This window comes from Coenobita brevimanus, chromosome 61, assembly GCF_032717465.1.
Source record: "Coenobita brevimanus isolate Jiangsu-jjx chromosome 61, ASM3271746v2, whole genome shotgun sequence".
In the NCBI taxonomy this organism is placed as follows: domain Eukaryota; kingdom Metazoa; phylum Arthropoda; class Malacostraca; order Decapoda; family Coenobitidae; genus Coenobita; species Coenobita brevimanus.
In genome coordinates this window covers 36,215,911-36,231,302 of record NC_137014.1, presented here as the reverse complement: position 1 = coordinate 36,231,302, position 15,392 = coordinate 36,215,911, and the positions used below count along the sequence as shown (strand labels likewise).

At 45.4% G+C, this 15,392-nt stretch overlaps 2 protein-coding genes across 2 annotated transcripts in view; both read left to right on the top strand.

Moving 5' to 3' along the window:
- The first annotated feature begins 276 nt into the window (after positions 1 to 276).
- On the top strand, positions 277 to 1,290 carry LOC145403752 (testis-specific serine/threonine-protein kinase 4-like). The gene has a single exon (XM_080275430.1). The coding sequence runs from the start codon at positions 277 to 279 to the stop codon at positions 1,288 to 1,290; it is 1,014 nt and encodes a 337-aa protein (XP_080131556.1).
- Positions 1,291 to 2,789: 1,499 nt separating this feature from the next.
- The window catches only part of LOC145403751 (uncharacterized), a 78,392-nt gene continuing 65,789 nt past the window's right edge, over positions 2,790 to 15,392 (top strand). Inside the window, exon 1 of the mRNA XM_080275429.1 lies at positions 2,790 to 2,879. Coding sequence (XP_080131555.1) covers positions 2,790 to 2,879 — 90 coding nt within the window. The remainder of the gene's footprint in view (positions 2,880 to 15,392) is intronic.

The following is a 15,392-nucleotide window of genomic DNA, read 5'->3' as shown; positions in this document are numbered from 1 at the left end:
GTGTCCCGAGGCGAATATAAGCGTCAGGAAACAACCAGAATAAAATGTTATCGGAATGAAGTGGTGTGTGTGTGTGTGTGTGTGTGTGTGTGTGTGTGTGTGTGTGTGTGTGTGTGTGTGTGTGTGTGTGTGAAGGATTGCATGATTCTCCTTTCCATACCATCCCAGTTTGTCTTTCTAAAGTGTCAGTTTTTTTACGTTTAGTGCAGTACGTCATATAAAACTAACGCCAGTTAAAGATAAGAAAAAATGTTTGATACAATATTCAGACTGGTAATGTTTGTTTTGGTGTTGTTGGCGGCGCTGGCGGCCGTGCCCCTGTACGGGGCGTGGCAGGAGGCGCAGACCAGGTCATGGAGGTGGGGCTGCCTCAGCCGGCTGGCCCTACGACGCTGGAGTTGGGGGCTTTGGCCCCTGACATGGGGGCACCAGCACCCAGCGGAGGCGTGGCTTGGGCAGCAGGCTGACGAGGTGGTGGGAGGCCCTGAAGGGTACATGGTGCTGGGCCAGTGGGACCCGCCTGCCTGTACCCTGCTTGGCAGCGGCGGCCAGGGCACCGTGTACGCCCTGGACCTTCCCTCTGCCCCACCTCTGGCCCTCAAGGTCATCAGCCTCCGGGAGGATCTGGCAGGGGAGCAAGCCCGGCGTGAGGTGGCGATGATGCACCAGCTGCGGGGGGTGGAGGGCGTACCTCGTGCGTACGTTCACGTCCTCTGCCCACCCATGGTCATCATGTCCCGCCACTCCGGCGTCTCGTTCGAGGCCTTCCTCACCTCCGCCTCCAGCCCTCGTGACGTGCTGTGGGTATGTGCGTCGCTGTGCCGCGTCCTGGACCGCATCCACGCCGCGGGGCTGGTCCATAATGACATCAAGGAGGACAACATTCTGGTGGACCGCGTGGAGGGCGTGACCGTCGTGGACTTCGGCACGATGCGCCAGGCAGGCACACGGCTACTCGACCCCCCAGAGGACTCGGCGGCAGCGCACCGGAGGCTGGAGCTTAATAAGGAGCTCCATCCTTTTTTGTGCGCCGAGATCCTTCTGGGGCATCCGTGCCATCCTGCTATGGACGTGTACGCCGTCGGTCAGTTGCTCCTGATGGCGTTCACGGCACTGCAGGGCCTACTGTCGGGACCACAGGAGCAGCACCTGCATCTGCTGCAAGTCCTGCAACAGACCCAGGACACTCTGCCCTTGAGGCCCACGATGGCCACACTGATAGAGTTGCTGGAGTCTGTCATGAATGACTTACCGACCTGCGGCCGTCCTGCAGGGCACTCCACCCACTGACAACGTTGTCTCTGTCCCACTTTACCCCGTAGCAAAGTTATCTTTGACCCACTTTACCCCGTAGCAAAGTTATCTTTGACCCACTCTCACCCCGTAGCAAAGTTATCTGTGACCCACTCTCACGCCCTGACAGAGGGTGCGGTCGTTTTGGGTCCCATCAGGAGCCTAAGGGCCCTGGGATAGGCTACTCAGTCCCTTTGGTGGATCCTTCAGTGGATTCCACTTGCTGACAGAATTATCTCTGATCCACTCTCACTCCCTGACAGAAGGCGTACAAAGGAAAGCAAACAGCAACAGACGTAATGGTCCTTTCGAGGCTGCTTGCTACAGAGAAGACTAGGCCTGTCACTGTGATATCTGATTCTACAAGTTGAAGGTAAGGAGAGTAAAGCAAGAAGGCTCCCCACATCCACCAAACCCTCCAGTCGAAGCTGGCAGGAAAAAGTGAGAAAGGCCACCGTGAAACAAGGAAAGTGCATAGTAAAGACTGACAAGCAGCAAACTGTATCTGTAACACTACAAGCGTCCCGTCAGGAGCCAAAGGACCCGGGATAGGCTGCTCAGTCCCTTTGCTGGATCAGATAAAAGCTATATCAACAAAACCCCTTCTGTTTGAACAAGCCTGTCATCAGGGTTAGAAAGTTACTTAGAGGTACAGTGGAAAGCAGCGACCGGTACCCTCCCCCACCACCTTGTTGCTGAAGCCATGGCCGGCGAAGTGTGGGCGAGCGACCAATCCCTCCCCCACCCACACCGCCCCACCCTACCCCAGCCCCGTTGACAAGGTGCCGGGCAGGTCTGTGAGGTTTGTGGCTGGCGATGTGACGTTGGGTCCATATCGACATGATGTAACATTCTCGTGAGTTGCCAGTACCGTAAACAACGTAATAGGAAGTAATCTGCGACAAGAAACGGTGCTAAAGCACAGCAAACCCGTCCCCGGCAGTCATTTTAGTGCTGACATAAACACAACAGGATATCTGGTCAGAGATGTCACATATCAAGCTGGAGTAAATGGGGTGAAAATTGACGGTTTTATGCCCATTTGAAATTTAGGACCGACCCACCTGACATTGACCCCGCTACTGCTAACTGGGGGGGTGACCCCCCGATGCACTGAGGCATGTTATAGGATGCAGATTTAAAAGATGCCCCTTTAGCTTATGGTTTCATGTCGATATGATGAATTTGAACGGAGTTATGGCAAAAAAAAAAAAAAGAACTATTATTATCCGTCCCCGTTTTTTTATATGTTATGTTAAACGTATAAAGGATCATATAGACAGGTATGGGTTACTGAGCAACACTGTCTGTAGTGTTACTGTCCCTCCAACACACTTCTCCTTGTAATATATTTCTCCGTGCAGGTGCAATACTGGTTAATGGTGTGTAGTCACCTCACGTCTCCGCCGCCTCGCCATTAAAAAAAAAAAACATCGCCTAAGGACACTATCGTAATAATTGTGTTAGGCCATCTGGGGCGTGGGAGCGGCCTGGACATGTCATCCGCACCCCTCTCGACGGAAGGACCAATTTACCCTGCCGCCAGCGGTGATCCGGATACCCTGCTGCTTGACTCATTACGTGGGGTAAGACCAGCCAATTAAGGTGAAGCCGGCAGGTGTTTACGGTTGACAGAGGTAATCATCATCGTTTTCGCCATAGATAACACAAGTAACACCGTGATATGAACAAGCAGGCACGTTGGAATCACCTAAACTAAGAACCATCTGAAGTAAGTGTATTATTTGGTTCCCTGTCTTTATTGGGTTGAAGGAAGTAGGTGGTTTTATTTCTGTCTTTATTGATCTTTATTAAGTCTTTATTGATTTCAAGGAAGTATCTTTATTTGTTACCCTTTAATGATCTGTAGTTAGCCCTTATATTTGATTCCCTTCCCTTATTGACCTGAAATAAGTCTGTGTTTGTCCTCCCTCCTTTATTGATTTGATGTTAGCCTTTATTTATTATTCCCATTCCTTTAATTTATTGGGTTGTTGTAGGTGTATTTGGTTCCTCTCCTTTACTGATCTGAAACAAGTCTTTGCGTTTTTTCTTTATTGCCCTGAAGTTATTTATTTGTGTCATTATTGATGTGAAGAACGTGTTTGTGTCAAGGTCTTTATTGATGCGAAATAGAATTATTGGCTTCACTCCTTTATTTATGTGAAGGAAGTGGGGGTCTTTATTTGTAAGGATTTGAAGTAAGTAAAGCTTCGTCCTTGTCTCACCTCCATTAATGAGAGAGAGAGAAAAAAAAAATTATCTTTGGTTTTAATATGTAACTTTTTTATTAGTGAAGTAAGGTCAGTTTTGCTTTGTTGATTTCGTGGTGAGGTAGTTTCCTTCACCCCCCTGTTATTTTTTTTATTTTATCCTTTATTCCTAGAAGAGTAAGGCTGTTTGTTCTTTCCTCCTCCTCCTCCTCCTCCTCCTCCTCTTCCTCCTCCTCCTCCTTTTTTCGTTTCTGTTCCCTCCTTCATTTCTCGACAGAATATAATAAACGAGACATTTATTTGATTAGTCCAAAGGGTCATCTCCTCCCTCGCTAATAAAATGAAATGAGGCTGAATTTCATAAGTTATTCTCTTTTGTCATTTCCTAGTGACGAATCTGTAACTTGTTTTATTAATGGATATGAGACGGGCATTGCGGAGGTTGGGGGGGACAAGGGAGAAGAGGGAAGGAGGGGAGAGAAGAGGGGAGGATGAGGTGAAGGGGAGTACAGGGTAAGGGTAAGGGTAGGGAAGAGGGGAAAAGGGGGGAGGAAGAATGGCTGAGGCCGGGAAGAGAGGGGAGGGAAAAGGGGGAAAAGGGGTCTGGGAGGGGTAGGAGGGACAGGGAGAGTCGGAGAGATGGGAGAGGTGGAAGGGGAGGGGTGAAAGGGGGTGAGGGGTCAGGGAGGCGGGGGGGATGAGGGAGAAAGAAAATTGGTGATTGGGAAGAAGGGGAGGGAGAGGGGAAGGAGGGAGGGTGTGAGCCAGTGTCAACAAAAAGTAAGCCAATCGACACCAACTAAATCAGACACGAACCTCACCTTATTGCATGACTCAGCTTTGGATTTACTAGTAGAATGACAGGGGGGAGAGTGACTGGTAGAGGAAGGTGACAAGTGCATGACAGTGGAGTGATTGGATTTACGAGTAGAATGAGTGGTGTGTGATAGATGATAGTGGCTGGTTATAAACAGGAGAGAGAGAGAGAGAGAGAGAGAGAGAGAGAGAGAGAGAGTTGAGCATGGGAGAGTGACGAGATAAGAAGGTGGGGAGAGGGAAGTTGTAGAAGAAGGGAATGTGAGGGGGGGGGGAGTAATATGACACCAGGCTTCATGCACAGATTGCCGTGAAGCTGGGAGTGTTCAGGGTCATGCAGGGGACAGGGAGGCGGGCAGGCAGGCAGCAGGGAGACAGGCAGGAGGACATATAAGCAGGGAGGCAGGAGAATAGACTTGGAAGGAAGGAAAACAGGCATGCAAACAAGAAGAAAAAGTAGACGAGAAAAAAGCAAGTGAAGGCCTACACGAACTCTGTCATGCACTACGGTATGTCGTGTGACTGGTGGGTAGGCAGACAAGTTCAGCAGGCGTGGTGAGCAGACTGACAGGTAACTCTACACGCATGGCAAGCAGCAAGTGAGAGGAAATGTGGTTGTTGGTGGAGGTGTTCTTGTTGTGAATTGCTGTTGTTGTTGTTGTTGATGGTGGTGGTGGTGGTTTGAATGGGTAACAATTTGTGATATTGGTTCTGGTCGCCAAATAGAAAAGGAGGTAGGTAGGAAGGTAGGTAGGTTGGGAGGAAGGTAGGTAGGTAGGTAGGTGGGTGGGTGAGTGGGTGGGTAGGTAAGAAGGTAAGTAGGTAGGTAGGACTGTAAGCTGGTTTACACACAGGAAGGCAGACAAGCACTGAGACAGGTAACCTAAGAAGCAGACTGGTAGGTAGGTAGGCAGATTGGCAAGCAGGAAGTCAAATAAGGGAAAGGAATGGAAGAAATATAACAGTATCCCCCCAAAAAATGTGTCTTCTTGTTAATATTACCAGTTTCCCACAATTTTTGCAATTCTGGTTAGGCACATGATGGTTGCGGTGGTGTGGTTGAGGCGGGGAAGGAAAATAATAGGGAGGGAAATAATAGGGAGGGAATAATAGGAAAGGAAATAGTGGGGAAGGACTTGTTGACTTAAGATCAGTATTTTGCGAACTTTGCGAACAGTATTATGAACATCGCGAACAGTATTGCGAACACTGCGAATTGTATTGCGAACTTTGCGAACAGTATTGCGAACTTCGGTGCATCTAGACATCTTGCAAGCTACACTGATAACACATCCCTTCCCTTAGTGTTTCCGGCTCGTGTGGACGCTCAGGAACACGTGATCGACGAGATGAACCGAGGGAGAGAGTTAGTGATGCTGCTGTAACATGAATCCTGGTATCAGCCCTGTGCCGTGTTGTTCCTTGTCCATCACGTGTTCCTGTGTCGTTGTTCCTTGTCCCTCACGTGTTCCTGTCTTGTTACTTGTCCATCACGTGTCTGGGACGAGTGTGGCTGCGTCCAGAGAGGGAGGATGAGGAAGGATGCGTTGTGAGAGGAAAGGACAGTTGAAAAGGGAAGCGATACGTCGACAATAAAGTGGAGAAGCATATGAGGGAAGGTGTTGTGTTGTGGTGGTAGTAGTAGTTGTAGTAGTAGTAGTAATAATAGTAGTAGTAGTAATAATAGTAGTAGTAGTAGCTGAAAGAAGAGATAGTGTGAGGATGAAGTGGAGGGACAAGGTGGGAAGGTGTATGATGGAGGATGGCACACTGTGTTAGTTGAAAGGACACACACACACACACACACACACACACACACACACACACACACACACACACACACACACACACACACACACACACACACTAGGCGTCGCGACAGATAGGCACCGCGATAGATAGACATGTAGGTAGGAAGAGTAATGTTTATGATCAGGTAGATTGGTTGTGTTACCCAGAAGAGCACTTGGGGTATGACTCTCTCTCTCTCTCTCTCTCTCTCTCTCTCTCTCTCTCTCTCTCTCCCTCCCTCCCTCCCTCCCTCCCTCTCTCTCTCTCTCTCAGTTCACCCCTCCCTCTCCTTTTTTTCTCACACTTTCTCTTCTCTTTTCCAGCCTTTGTACCCCGTTGTCCTTTCTCTCACTCACCTCCCTCACTTACACTCTCTCATTTTCTCTCAAATTCTCTCACATTTCTCTACTCATTCCCCCCTCCACTCCTTCTCTCTCTCTCTCTCTCTCTCTCTCTCTCTCTCTCTCTCTCTCTCGTAGTCTATAATGTTCATCCCATCCATCCTTCTTTGTACATATCTATCTCTGTGTTTATATAATCTATCTATCTGTCTGTCTCTATCTACCCGTCGGGCTTTCTGTCTATCTATCAACCTGTCTGTCTATCCAGTCTGTTTTCGTCTGGCTAAAACACAGTGAAAGTCAACGTTGTTTCAGTTTTACACTCCATTTCCATCCCTTTGCTGCTCTCCCTGCCCCCCCCCTCTCTCTCTCTCTCTCTCTCTCTCTCTCTCTCTCTCTCTCTCTCTCTCTCTCTCTCTCTCTCTCTCTCTCTCTCTCTCTCTCTCTCCATCTGTCAATCTATCTGTCTATCTATCTATCTATCTCTATCTATCTATCCATCTATCGTCCCTTCCCACTCGCCTGGAATTGTTTGTGTGAACCTTCCTCCCAACACTCCTCTCCCTCACCTCTCTACGTTCACCCTCCTCCACACCCTGCCCCTCTCCACACCCTGCTCCCCTCCACACCCTGCCCCTCTCCACACCCTTCCCTCACCACACCTTGCCACTCCACACCCCACCCTCATTTCCTCCCTTCCTCTCCCTCCCGTATCTGCCTCCCTCTCTGACCTCCTTCCCCAACACCTACCGTCTCTCCCTGTGCCTTCTATAACCCCCCTTTCCTACCACCAAAAAGGGAGATGGTCAGAGGGAGGCTAAGGAAATGGAGGGATAGACATGAGGCAGAGAAAGTGACACAGAATCTATTCCCTGTTCACTTTAACTTGGCGAAAAATTGCTATCTATCCTCATTGCTAGGCTGTAAGAAGAGGTTAACACTAGACTATGGTGCTAGTCACGAGGAAGTGCTGTGATGAGGGTGATGTATAGTGATCGTGGACAGTGGTATGGTGTGTGTTTTCCTCCTCCCCTGATTCTTTCCCCTCACTTCCCTGTTCCCTTCCTTTCTCCTCTCTTACCTCCTTCCTCCCCCTCTCCTTTCTTTCTTCCCCCTAACTCTCTCTACTCTCTTTTATCCCCCTCCTCCCCAATTCCCCACCCCCCTCCACCTTGCCTTCTCAAAAAACTCATCCCTTACCCTCTCAGACTGTCCCCCACCCCATACTCTTGGTTCTTCCCACAATCCCCCCTCCTACAGCCCCTCCCCCCCTCTACAATTTGCCCCCCACCCACTACTCTGCCTCCCCCCTTCCCAACCCTTACCTTTACTCTCCATATTCCTGTGTTGTTAGCTCCACCCCGCCGTCACACACACACACACACACACACACACACACACACACACACACACACACACACACACACACACACACACACACACACACACACACACACACACACACACCATTGTCTGAAAAATTTGTCCCCATTTTTGACTTTGCTTTCCACTTTACCTCTAACCCGTCCACTTTCTCTCTCTCTCTCTCTCTCTCTCTCTCTCTCTCTCTCTCTCTCTCTCTCATGTCAAAAAATGCATGAATTTTGACTTATTGTCGTGTTTGTGTCTCCCTCTTTACTGTCTTCCTCCTACTCGTCTCTTCTTCCTCTTCTTTCCCTCTGCCTACTGGACTCCTCTCTTCCATCTTCGTTCCTCTCTCCACTCCCTCTTCTCTCCCTCCCCTCCCTCCATTCTCCTCCTCCCTCCCTCTGCTCCCTCCGCTTTCTCTCCTTTCCTCCAACTCCCCCCACCTATTTCTCCCCTTCACTGACCCTTCCTAATGTTTTCTCCCCTCTCCCTCCCTCTCCTCGCTGCATTGTTTCCTCTTTCCCCCCCTCTCTCTCCTACACTTCCCCCCTTCCCTCGCCATCCCTCCCTTCACTTCCTCCTCTTCCCCCCTCCTCCTGTCTCTCGTCCCTCCCTCTCCCTGTACTGTCATCCCTCTCCCTCCTGCACCCTTCCCTCTTCCCTCCCTCTCCCCTCCTCCACTCTCTCTTACCTCTCTCTCACTCCTCCTCCAGTCTTTTCTCACACCTAACACTGCCCTCACCTTTCTACCCAGGTGTTTTGTTTCAATTACCTCCTTCCATTATTTTTTTCCTATTTTTTTTTTTAGTCCTCCTTTTTTTGGGGGGGTCCTCCTTTCAATTTTTTTCCCTTGCTTTTTATTAGCCTATTCTTTCATTATCCTTTTTATTTTATTTATTTTGCTTTCCCTTTTATTGTTTTTTCCCTATTTTTTATTTTTATTTTCCCTCCTCCCCATTCCCCCTTAATATCACCTTCAAGAGTCATTTTTCTTTCCCTTTTATAATCCAGGAGGAGGAAAATTTTAAGTCTCACTTAGGAAGGTACCATACATTGTTTTTAAAAGATCCTTCAATACTACGAACGTACTTATTATATTTCTTCAATCACCAGACGGCCCTTTTCAGCTGAGAGAAATTTTGACCGTCTCTGAGGGTCTGAAAAGTCTCCATTAAGTCCCTTGTTAATTGGAAATACTCTTCAATTTTTCTTTTTAATCTATCTGAGGGGGAGGGTAAAAATGGGCAAGGTGGGTGTAGAAATATGGGTGGGGATGGGTGGAGAAAGGTGGATGGAACGGGTGGGGATGGGTGGAATGGGTGGAGAAAGGTTGGTGGGATGGGTGGGGATGATGGTGGGTGGTGGTAATGCAGTAAATAAAAAAATAGATCGTAAATAAATATGAATGGCGAAAAGGGTAGTACATCCTGTGAAATTAGGTCTTGTAGGTTGGCCAGTGTGGGCGGCGCGATAGTGTAATGAAAATACTTCTTCAGTCAGTAAAGAAAATAAATAAAACAAAAATGAAATAAAACCCTGCTAGTGTGGGAGGCCTTCACGTGGTGGGACTAATGTAGCGGGAGAACTATGCCTTCAGGATATACTAAAGTCACTCAGTCTTCCCTATCCACTGAAAGGAGGATGGTGGAGTGCAGGAAGAGGTGAACCACAGCCTGCAGTCCACTGGGTTCACGTTTTAGATGAACCTGGGATTAAGAAAACGTAGTAATGACAATCAGGACAAAAGCAACATATATCTATCATCATAAACGCAAATAAAAACAAACCTAACCCATCCTAACCTCACCTCACCTCATCTCATCTCACCTGACCTACCTCCACGGGGGACAGTTTATCATCACTTCCGGTAACTAATCGTCCCCGGAAGAGCTAGGAAGGAAAATATATGAGCCACGGGAGGTATTGAGAAAGGGGTGAATCTGAGTTACGAGGGAGGTGGTGCAGGTGAAGCGATGGAGGTGATTTGCTTTAGTCTCCCTTGTGTCTCGTACGAAAACGGTAATTAGGGGAAAGGTAAAGGTGTGTTGTGTGTGTGGATGGGATTTTGTTGTTTGCATGTTATGTGGGTGATTATTATTATTATTATTATTATTATTATTATTATTATTATTATTGGTTGGATGAGATTACCACACACACACACACACACACACACGTCACTTTCGCCCTCATCACCACACCGACCTTGCCATCCTTTGTATTGCACTTTCGGTTCTCCGCAAAAGAATATTATCATTATTTTTCTCACCTTACCCTCGCCTCCTCCTCAGATCATTATTGACTTTATTACACGTCTTGACCTAATGATGACTTTACTGATTGTGTGGTCAGGGTTGAGGAAAAATTAATGTCTCTTATTTGTTTTTTTTTTTTTTTTTTTTTTTTTTTTTTTGGAAGAGTTGACGTCTCATTTGCTGTTTTTTTTTTTTTTTCCAGATAGAAGATATATATTTTGCTTTATTGGATGCTGCCTCTAGATTTTTTTTTTCGGTTTTGGTAATTTTGTTATCCCTTTTTCTTCCTTTCTTTCCTTCTTTCTTCTTTCCTTCCTGCCTTCTTTTTTCCTTCTTCCTTTTTCCCTTCCATTCTCTCTTGTTTCCAACCTCTCTCTCTCTCTCTCTCTCTCCACCAACCCCTTCACAACCTATCTCTTTTAAAGGTCAAAAAATAAATAAATAAAATAATAAAATAAAAATAAAACAGCCTGGAGGTAGGAAGGGTGATACAAAAACAATTTAATTATTTTCATGGATTTAGTCTTTTTTTTTTTGGTCACTGTATTTGTTATGTACAGTCATGCTCAATAATTTTCGTGCTTGCGTGGCACTGGGAGGTAATGAGGTGAGTGTGACCCCATTATTATTTTTATTATTGTTATTATTATTAGTTATTATTATTATTATTATTATTATTATTATTAATTTTGGTAGTAAAAACAAGAGAGAGAGAGAGAGAGAGAGAGACGTTCTCTCTCTCTCTCTCTCTCTCTCTCTCTCTCTCTCTCTCTCTCTCTCTCTCTCTCGCTCTCTCTCTCCCACCTCCCATTCGATCCCAACCCTCTCTCCTTCACCTTCTCTCACCTCCACCTTCTGTCCCCTCCACCTCTCCGTTCCTCCCCCCTCCATACCTCCCCCCGTCTCTCTCTTTCACCCCCTGACTCTCTAACCTAGTTTATAAGCGTCCATCAAGAGGTGTCTCCCCCTCATCTCCCCCTGCCCATCTCTGTCTCACCGAATTCTCATGTCTCTATCATTCTCCTTGGACTGTCTCTTTCCTTCCTTCCCACTGTTTCTCATTCTGTTCTCCCGTCTCCTACATTCTCCTTCGTCTGTCTCTGTCCTTCATTTCTCTCTCTCGGTCTAATTCTGGTCTCCCGTCTCCTACATTCTCCTTCGTCTGTCTCTCTGTCTCATTTAATCTCCTTGTCTCATTCATTCTGCCTCTGTCTGTCTCTTATTCATTTCTCTTGCTTCCTTCATTCTCCTCCATCTTTCTCAAGTCTCATTCATTTCTTCGGTTTTCTTCATTCACATCCCCATTTATTCTTGTGCTTCATGCTTGTCCAATCTTATCCTGGTTTAACTTTATTATTAAGAACTCCGTATCCTGTGGGGTTCTTAATAATAAATCATTCTTAATGTCTCAATCGGTAAGTATTTGGCCGATTTTTACCAAACTGGGTGGACATGTAGTGGGTCAGGAGTGAACATGATCTGCATAGTATGAATGACATTGACCTTGATCTCAGGGTCACAGGTCAAAATCCGTAAAAAAATGTTGAGTCATCCCAAACGTCCCTTAATGTTAGGTCTACAACAATAGAAGTATTTTAATCTGTAATATAGAGTTCTTTGAATATTGCTTCAGCAGTTTCAGAAGTCTTGTTATCATTATTATTATTATTACTGATTATTATTATTATTGTTATTATTATTATTATTATTATTATTATTATTATTATTATTATTATTATTATTATAATGCGAGTATAAGTGGTTGGGGAATGGCTGGGAGAAGAAGAGATGAGAGGAGGGAGGAAGAGATCAGTAGGGCGGAAGTAGTGGAAGCGATGAAGAATATTAAGTTGGGAAAGGCCCCAGGAATTGATGGAGTGCGTGGTGAAATGCTTAGGTATGGGGGTGAGATTGTTGTGGAGTGGATATGGAAGTTGTGTAGATTGGCTTGGGAAGAGGGAAGGGTTCCAGAGGACTGGAAATCAGGTATAATTGTTCCTTTATACAAAGGAAAAGGAGAGAGAGAAGTATGTGGTAACCATAGGGGTATTTGCCTACTTAGTGTGACTGGTAAAATATATGGTAGAATACTCACTGATAGGGTTAGGCATATGACAGAGGAGCTAGTTGGAGAAGAACAAGGGGGATTTAGGAATGGAAAAGGGTGTGTAGATCAGATATTCGTTCTAAGATGTTTAGTGGAGAAGTATCTAGAGAAGGGAAGGAAAGTGTATGCTGCCTTCATGGACTTTGAGAAAGCTTATGACAGAATAGATAGGCAAGGTATGTGGAAGGTATTAAGAATATATGGAGTGGAGGGGAAATTGTTGAGTGCTGTGAAGAGTATGTACGAGGGAGCTAGGGTTACGGTGCGAGTGGATGGTGAGCTGAGTGAGTTCTTTGATCTCAATGTGGGACTGAAACAGGGTTGTGTGATGTCTCCATGGCTGTTTAATATATACATGGATGGGGTTGTAAAGGAGGTGCAGGGTAGGGCAGTGGATGTGGGGGTGGCTCTAATGAATGAGGGTGAGATTTGGAAGCTTCCGGTGTTGCTGTTTGCTGATGATACAGTACTTTTGAGTGAAGATGAATGGGAGTTGCAAGGTTTGGTGAATGAATTTGGGACAGTGTGTAGGAGGAGGAATCTGAAAGTTAATGTAAACAAAAGTAAAGTTATGGTGTTTGAGAGGAATGAAGTCACAGAGTGTGCAGTGAGGTTGGATGGTGAGGATATGGAGAATGTGAGTGCATTCAAGTACTTGGGTAGTGTGATGACTAAGGATGGAACTTTGGGGGATGAAGTGCGTGAAAGGGTACAGCAGGGAAGGAAGGTTGTTGGTACACTGAAAGCAGTGATGAGAAATAGGGAGCTGAGTATGGAAGTTAAGAAGTCACTGCATGATAGTATTGTGATCCCTACCCTGACGTATGGAAGCGAGGCATGGACCTTGCAAGAGAGGAACAAGTCAAGAGTGAGAGCAGTGGAAATGAGTTACTTGAGAGGAGCATGTGGAGTGACGTGGAGGGACAGGTTGACGAATGAAGAAGTGAAGGAACGCTGTGGGGTGGATGTGGATGTGGTTGAGAAGATTAGGAGAAATACACTGAGGTGGTTTGGACATGTGAAGAGAATGGAGAATGAAAGACTGACTAAGAGGGTGTATGTAGGTGAAGTGGAGGGAGGGAGAGGGAGAGGTAGACCGAGGATGAGGTGGAGGGATGGAGTTGAGAGGTATATGAGGGAGGGGGGGGTGAGTTGGGGGGAGAGTAGTCAAATGGTGGGTGACAGAGCGACTTGGAGGCGTTTTGTCTGCGGCCACCCTTTGCGGGATTAGGGCGTCGGGCTATAGATAGATAGATAGAGATTATTATTATTATTACTACTACTGCTATCTTTCATCTTTTTCCTCTCTTTAATTTTACTTCTTTAGGTTTTTCTTTGTTTTTCACTTTTTCCTTAGTCTTTTTCCCTGTTATTAGGTGAAATCATTTTGTTTATATTCATTTTACCTATTTTTTTTTTCCATTGTGAGCATCTTTTTTCATGTTTTTCCTTCTTGTATTTTTTCCCGTTCAGGTCTGCCGTTTCTGTCATTCATTTTCCTCTCTTCCTTTTTCGTCTCCTTTTTCAAAACTCTTCCTGTTTCTTATAATCTCTCTCTCTCTCTCTCTCTCTCTCTCTCTCTCTCTCTCTCTCTCTCTCTCTCTCTCTCTCTCTCTCTCTCTCTCTCTCTCTCCCCCATCCTTTTCCTTCATATTTCTTTCTCCCTTTATCTCTCCCTCTCATTCTTCTTCATATTTTTTTTTGTATTTTTCTTCATTCTTCACTCTTCTTTCATTCTCCCTTTACTCTTCTTTCATTCTCCCTTTACTCTTCTTTCATTCTCCCTTTACTCTTCTTTCATTCTCCCTTTACTCTTCTTTCATTCTCCCTTTACTCTTCTTTCATTCTCCCTTTACTCTTCTTTCATTCTCCCTTCACTCTTCTTTCATTCTCCCTTCACTCTTCTTTCATTCTCCCTTCACTCTTCTTTCATTCTCCCTTTACTCTTCTTTCATTCTCCCTTTACTCTTCTTTCATTCTCCCTTCACTCTTCTTTCATTCTCCCTTTACTCTTCTTTCATTCTCCCTTTACTCTTCTTTCATTCTCCCTTCACTCTTCTTTCATTCTCCCTTTACTCTTCTTTCATTCTCCCTTTACTCTTCTTTCATTCTCCCTTTACTCTTCTTTCATTCTCCCTTTACTCTTCTTTCATTCTCCCTTCACTCTTCTTTCATTCTCCCTTCACTCTTCTTTCATTCTCCCTTTACTCTTCTTTCATTCTCCCTTTACTCTTCTTTCATTCTCCCTTTACTCTTCTTTCATTCTCCCTTCACTCTTCTTTCATTCTCCCTTCACTCTTCTTTCATTCTCCCTTCACTCTTCTTTCATTCTCCCTTCACTCTTCTTTCATTCTCCCTTTACTCTTCTTTCATTCTCCCTTTACTCTTCTTTCATTCTCCCTTCACTCTTCTTTCATTCTCCCTTTACTCTTCTTTCATTCTCCCTTTACTCTTCTTTCATTCTCCCTTCACTCTTCTTTCATTCTCCCTTCACTCTTCTTTCATTCTCCCTTCACTCTTCTTTCATTCTCCCTTTACTCTTCTTTCATTCTCCCTTCACTCTTCTTTCATTCTCCCTTCACTCTTCTTTCATTCTCCCTTTACTCTTCTTTCATTCTCCCTTTACTCTTCTTTCATTCTCCCTTTACTCTTCTTTCATTCTCCCTTCACTCTTCTTTCATTCTCCCTTTACTCTTCTTTCATTCTCCCTTTACTCTTCTTTCATTCTCCCTTTACTCTTCTTTCATTCTCCCTTCACTCTTCTTTCATTCTCCCTTCACTCTTCTTTCATTCTCCCTTCACTCTTCTTTCATTCTCCCTTCACTCTTCTTTCATTCTCCCTTTACTCTTCTTTCATTCTCCCTTTACTCTTCTTTCATTCTCCCTTTACTCTTCTTTCATTCTCCCTTTACTCTTCTTTCATTCTCCCTTTACTCTTCTTTCATTCTCCCTTCACTCTTCTTTCATTCTCCCTTCACTCTTCTTTCATTCTCCCTTTACTCTTCTTTCATTCTCCCTTTACTCTTCTTTCATTCTCCCTTTACTCTTCTTTCATTCTCCCTTCACTCTTCTTTCATTCTCCCTTTACTCTTCTTTCATTCTCCCTTTACTCTTCTTTCATTCTCCCTTCACTCTTCTTTCATTCTCCCTTCACTCTTCTTTCATTCTCCCTTCACTCTTCTTTCATTCTCCCTTCACTCTTCTTTCA